A 6,132-nucleotide genomic window follows, 5' to 3' on the forward strand; every position below is an offset into this window, starting at 1 on the left:
CCCCGCCGATTGGCCGGAGGCTCTGGGCCCTGGTCTCCCCCGGCCAATGTCTGCCCTCTCCTCCTCTCGTCGCCAGGGAGAGTGTCCGCGAGAGAGCGCAAGCGCCTCCAGGGCAGGCCTGGCGCGCGGGGGCTGGATTGGGGGAAGGCCGGACTGAGCCTCGCGGGGGGTGGGGGCCCCAGCGGGCGGTGACGTCACCCGAGTCGCCGCCTTTGTTGGCAGGGCCCTTCCGGCCTGGCAGCCTGTCATCCCGTCGGCCCTCTTCGGCCTCAGTTTCCCTTAGCCCCGACTGCCCAGGATCTCCAAGAGCCCCGATTCAACCCTGGACCCAGGCGGTTCCGTCGGAGAAGGGGAGGCCGGGGGCCGAGCTCAGCGGCCCCCCGAAATCCAGCCCACCAGCAGGAAGGACAAACATCGGCTTCCAAGATCGGGGGCCAGACCAGACCAGACTAGAGAATCGCTAAGATCTCCTGTAGGTTTAAATTAGCCACTTCATGGTTTAGCAAGTACTCATTCATTCACTTATTTATTTATTCATTCATTCGTTTGTTTGTTTGTTTGTTTATTCATTTATTTATTTATTTATTTTAGTTTTCTGCAAGGCAATGTGGGGTTCAGCTGACTTGCCCAAGGCCACACAGTTAGGTAATTATTAAGTGTCTGAGGTCGGATTTGAATTCAGGTCCTCCTGACTGCAGGGCCGGTACTCTATCCACTGCACCACCTAGCAGCCCCTAACTAGGTAATTATTGTCCAGGCCCTCCCGACTCCAGGGCCAGTGTTCTATCCACTGCAAGTATTTAATAAGTTCCCTTCATGTACCAAGTACACGTTCTGCCTTCAGGTTCTATCCGAATGTAAGAAAACTCTCCTTAAATTGTTCTATTTTGTTGATGCTTAAAAGGTTTATAAAGCAAAGAACTTTCCCATTACAATGAGTTTCAGTCTCCTGTCTTTGAGCAAGGGGAAAATGCCATTCCATCATCACAGGTCTCCTACTCTGGTGTCCCCTCCAGTTAAAGAGGAGAAATACCCTTCTATTGAGTCGGTCACAGAAAGATCGTTCTATCAAGACTCTCAACCTTGCTAGTTAGTTCTAAAGGGGACCATTCCTTCAATTTTCAGTCCAGGTAGCTTGGTAGTGGGGTGTGGGGGTTAGAGCTCTGACATCAGGAAGTCGCCAGTTGAAATTCAGCCTCAGACACTCCCAGCATAAATTATTTAGTATAAAAAGAAAAAAAAGGTTTGCCTCTGTTTCCTCATCTGTAAAATGAACATAATAAGTACCTACAATAGGGTGATTGTGAGGATAAAATGAGATGACAAACTTCCCTTGATTCCCTTTTTACTATCTCTAGCTTCTGTTGATTTCCAACTTTAAATAGTTGGTTGCAAACTGTCTCCCCAATAAGACTGTGAGCTCACTGAAGGCATGGACTTTGTCCATTCTTTATATTTCCAATGCTTAACAATATTCCTGGAACATATTGCTAACTCAAGCCCACAGGTTTATTAAGAGACATACTATAGGGGCAGCTAGGTGGCGTAGTGAATAAAGCACCAGCCCTGGGGTCAGGAGTACCTGGGTTCAAATCCAGTCTCAGACATTTAATTACCTAGCTGTGTGGCCTTGGGCAAGCCACTTAACTCCATTTGCCTTGCAAAAAACCTTAAAAAAAAGAGAGACATACTATGCTGGCATTAAGATAGATAGCACAAGGACTGTCATCAGTTCCATTTTCCCATCTTGCCTAGGGTCATACATTTAGGACTCAGTGCTTGTTTTTTTTTTCCCTCAGGTTTCAGGATAGATTATACTGGTACTGGATAATTGCAGGGGATTCCTTGGGATCGGCAGTTGGTTCATGGAATGGAGACAATAATTTCCTTTGGGAGAGTTGGTAGTGTCTGATGTTTCCTGATGTTAGAGCTTGGGGAGTCATTTTATACATGGGAATCCCAAGGCCTAGAAAAAGGAAGGGATTTGCTCAAATTATAGTTATTAATGGGGGGGTATGGGAAGAGGGAGAACTAAGAGGTAGAAAGGAGATTAGGTAAAGGACTGAAGGAGGGAAAGGTAATTGGAGGGAAGGAAGGTAAAGGAGGACTGAGAGAGGAAGGGTGGAAGGAAAATGAAAGGGGGGAACTCTTGGAGGAGGTAGGCAGTTAGGACCCTAAAGAAGAGAAAGAAAATGGAGATTGTTACAGTTTACTTTCATCTATCTACCCCTAGACTAACAGCCAGTGATGGACTTTGGAGCCATTTGGGGGAGACCTTCATTCTTCCATCTCTTCTGTACAGAACCCACATCCAAATCTCACAGCTAATAGAGGACTAAAAACTATTCCCCCAAAAAAGGGAATCTTGGGCTCAGGATTTCACCTCCTCTCTGAGGAGAGCTCCCAGCCTCCCCAGATGTTTCACAATCCTGAATCCTTGGGTTTCCTTTTGTTTCAGGCCACTTTAGATTCTGTTTTTTTTCCCCAGATTCCAGGTCTCCATAAATCTTGGATCTTGCTGAATCTGATCTCCAAAGTTTCTGGGTCTCCTTGCCTCCAATACTAGCTATACTTTCAAGGGAGAAAGAATTAGCAATTTGGTCCAAACCTAGAGGGCCACTCAGGGAGCCAAGGGAGGGCTTGGTATGATGGTTAGTAAAATACTACTGAGAATTAATCCTCTTTCCCCTTTGGTCTCCATGAACTGGGAGACTAATTCAGATTTGGACAGGTAGATAGTATCCCTAGGCTTATGGTTGCAATGCCTAGGCTATAGAGTCCAAAGGAGTAATTTTGAGGTATACATCTTCCAGATTTTTCTATTCCTATTGCATATGTTCTCATTACACAGAAAAGGGAGAAAACTTGTAAAACTTGATTTAAAAAGATATAACTAGGACCAATGAGAATTAAAAGGCAAATTTTTGTTTTTAACAAGGAGTTACCTGAAAATTGAATGTGCCCCAAGATGTAAAATGAGCTCCTGCAAGTGGAAGTCTCAGTCACAGATCCTTAGTCAATAAACATTTCATTAAAGTTGGCAGAGGATCTATAAATCCTTTATCTGGTGCTTCCCATTTTACAGGTGAAGGATATGAGATTCAGAGAGTGTTCTGATAAAAGTTAGATGAGGAGTTAGATGAGATTATTGAACAGGATGAGAAGCTGGATTCAAAAACTAATCCAGTGCTGAGATTCCACCTTTCTTGGAAGCATCTCCTGCCCAGGAGCCACCCAGGATATAAGACCCATCCCTAAGTTTGAGAGGAAGGCTCTCTGCTTTGTGTAATTTTATGAATGGATAAGGACATGGGGAGGATTTAGGAGAGCCAGACCTAGGAAAGCAGAGAGGGATGTGTTAGGTGTGGAAGAAAAAGACCACCAGAGGGCAGCCTTCACCGTTCCTATCAACACAGCTGGGAAGAGGGACCAAGGAGTTTGGGGCAATGGGGAAGGCTGGGAGCTTTGAGCTGGCACTTTTCTCACGGTCTCTGGGTTCCTCACCTGAGTGTGAGATGGGGGAGGGTAGCAGTTCAAGCCCCAAACCCCAGGTCTCAACCAGCCTTCAGCCTCCAGTCAGGATCTCCTGTCTTTTTTTGCCTACCACCCACTGGCCCCACGGAGTCTTGGCAAGTTTGCCCAGGCTCTCACCAGTAGTTAAGTGACAGAATCCAGGTTTGAATACAGAACATTGGATGCCAAAACTAGAGCTCTTTCCACTATACCTTATATCTCCATGGCTCTCAGCCAGGACCCCCCACTTCCTCTAACTTTTAGACCACACACAGACTTGGGTCTGGGAATGTGACCCAAGGAGGAGGTTGAGAAAACTCTGTGGGGAACAAGATATGGGGGTGGGCACAAGCAAATTTGTTCTTCTTCCCTCCTGTGAGGCTCCCCATGAAGAGAGGCCTATTTAGACTGGATTTCCAGCTTACCGCAGGTCCCACACAACAGATAAACCTAGACAGCAGGGTCAGTCACTTTGAACCCTGAGCCCAGATTCCAACCGGAGGGATAGCAGCAGAATCCACTGACAGAAGCCCAGAGGGACTAACTGATCATTGGGAAGATGTTAGTTAGACAACTCACAGCTTTCTTCAGCCTAATAATTGGGGTCTGGTCCAGCCCCATAACATCCAAGATGCTAGCTCCAATGCTCAGGCCCCTGCCTTCCAACGTTTCCCAAGAGTCGAGCATTTACTTTCCATCTCCAGGGGTGGGCTCTGGAGATGGATCAGAGATGCTGGTAGAAAATACCCAGATCTCCCCTTCACCCACCACCATCTCCCACAGCTGGGAGACCTTTCTGAGTCTGCAAGTAGGAGGAGAATCGTGGAAGCCCCTCCATCCTGGTAAGCGAGAGCTTCAAGATGCTTCAGGACTGAGCCCCCAGGGAGAAGAGATGCCTGCTGTGTCCCTTCCTCTCAGTCCCAAGGATGTGACTCGGGAGACATGCAAGGCTGTGCCCTTTACCCAGGTAAGCCTTTGGGCAGCAAGGCAACACGAGGCAGGAGAGTGGAGAGAGGGGATGGCTGGCCCGGGCTTTGATCTGATGACCCCTCCGGGCCGCAGTCCTTTGCTTTGCTCCTGGACTGTGACTGTCTGTCTCTGTGTGTTTCTTACTCACCCTCCCCATCTCTCTCCATCTCTGTCTCTGTCTGTACTTCTTGGTCACTTCTCCTGCTGTGTCTCTCTTTTATGTGTCTGTCTCTTCCTCTCTGGTCTCTCTCACTCTGTTTCTGCCCGATAGGTGATCTCCCGGCCTGGCTGTACCTCCATCCGCTTTCAGAACAAGTTTTGCTTTGGCCGCTGCAGCTCCTTCTACATCCCCAGTGCAGGCCTCACCAGGCCCCACCTCTGCAACAGCTGCCTGCCATCCCGCCAGCGCCGAGTGTCCGTAGTTCTTTGGTGCCAGGTGGCTGGTGAATCCTCCTCCTACAGGCGACTGAAGGTGTCCACTTCTCTAGTGGAGGCCTGTCAGTGCCACACACATGTGTGAGCAGCAGCACATCAAGAACAAGATGACGCCAACTGGTCGCTCCCATTAGCAGAAAGCCTTCCTAGATGGCTCTTGGGAGAGGCCTCTCAGGTTCACACTGACCCTCCTGGGCTTCCTCTTCCCTATCCTCCTTACGATGGTCCCTGACCTGATACAATCCAGACCAGTAGGCCCAATGGTTCTAGGAACCTTGGGCCCAGACAGTTGGTATTTATTGAGATTTGGATTGTAAAATTATAAAGGATCTGACTGCTTGAAACTATCCTTGCCTGTGTCTGCTCCTTTTCCAACCTGAGCACAATGAGGGAGAGAGAAGAAGTTGGGCTGGGTTGTGGATGCCAGGCCTTTGGGGAAAATTCCAGGCCTCCTTAGGGGGTCTTGAGGAAGGCATATCAGGGTCAAACTGACCTGCAAACCTGGACTCTGGGCCAAGAAGTGGTGAGTGAGTAGGTCTACCAACCTTCCCTGTCTGGGACTATGGAGGGAGCTCTTGGAGCCTGGAAGCTTGGGTTCTTGGTTAGGGGGAGGTGGAGGGGGGAGAAGTATGGATGTTGCCCTTGAGGCAGTCCCCCCCTGTCTGGGGCTCTAGGCCACCCCCGCCTACCCATCAGTGTGGGGGAGAAGGTGGAGGGAGCCGGGAGCTGTGCAGGAGCTGGAACAGGGCCCCCAAGCAGATGGCGGACGTCTGGCACAGGCGCGGGGACATGTGGTGACTCTGCCTCCTCATTCCCCTCCCCTGGCGGCCCCGCCTCCTTCCCCTCAGGAGTGGGGGTGGGGGGCTGCTCTGTACCCCCCTTAGCTTTCTCTCTTCCTCAGGAAGGGAGCCTCCCAGGTGAGGGAAGCAGGATGGAGGTGGGGGCAGCACTACCTGAGGAAACAGATGGATAGATCAGGGCCAGACTGAGGACCTGGGAGCTGCCTGGAGAGGAGGAAATAGGTCTGTTCCCTTTCCACGAACCCAGAGCCCTCTAGTCCCAGTTTTCTCATCCCCCATGTCTCACTTTTCCACCTTTCAGCCACCCCAAACCCCACCCCTATCCCAGCCTTTATTACCAGCTCCCTTCTCTCAGCCTATGGAGGTAGAGTTTTCCAACCTTGCTCTCAGGCAAGTAAGGACTGATGGAGTTTGG

The 6,132-nt window shown here is 49.7% G+C and overlaps 1 protein-coding gene across 1 annotated transcript; it reads left to right on the forward strand.

Annotated features, from left to right (window-relative positions):
• Positions 1–161: 161 nt before the first annotated feature.
• DAND5 (DAN domain BMP antagonist family member 5) lies at positions 162–5,318 on the forward strand. The gene is made up of 3 exons (XM_074203527.1): positions 162–472; positions 2,234–4,480; positions 4,754–5,318. Exons 2-3 carry the CDS (start codon positions 4,073–4,075, stop codon positions 5,000–5,002), a joined length of 657 nt encoding a protein of 218 aa, XP_074059628.1. The 5' UTR covers positions 162–472; positions 2,234–4,072; the 3' UTR covers positions 5,003–5,318.
• Positions 5,319–6,132: the final 814 nt, after the last annotated feature.

The sequence above is a fragment of the Macrotis lagotis genome, chromosome X (genome assembly GCF_037893015.1).
Source record: "Macrotis lagotis isolate mMagLag1 chromosome X, bilby.v1.9.chrom.fasta, whole genome shotgun sequence".
In the NCBI taxonomy this organism is placed as follows: domain Eukaryota; kingdom Metazoa; phylum Chordata; class Mammalia; order Peramelemorphia; family Peramelidae; genus Macrotis; species Macrotis lagotis.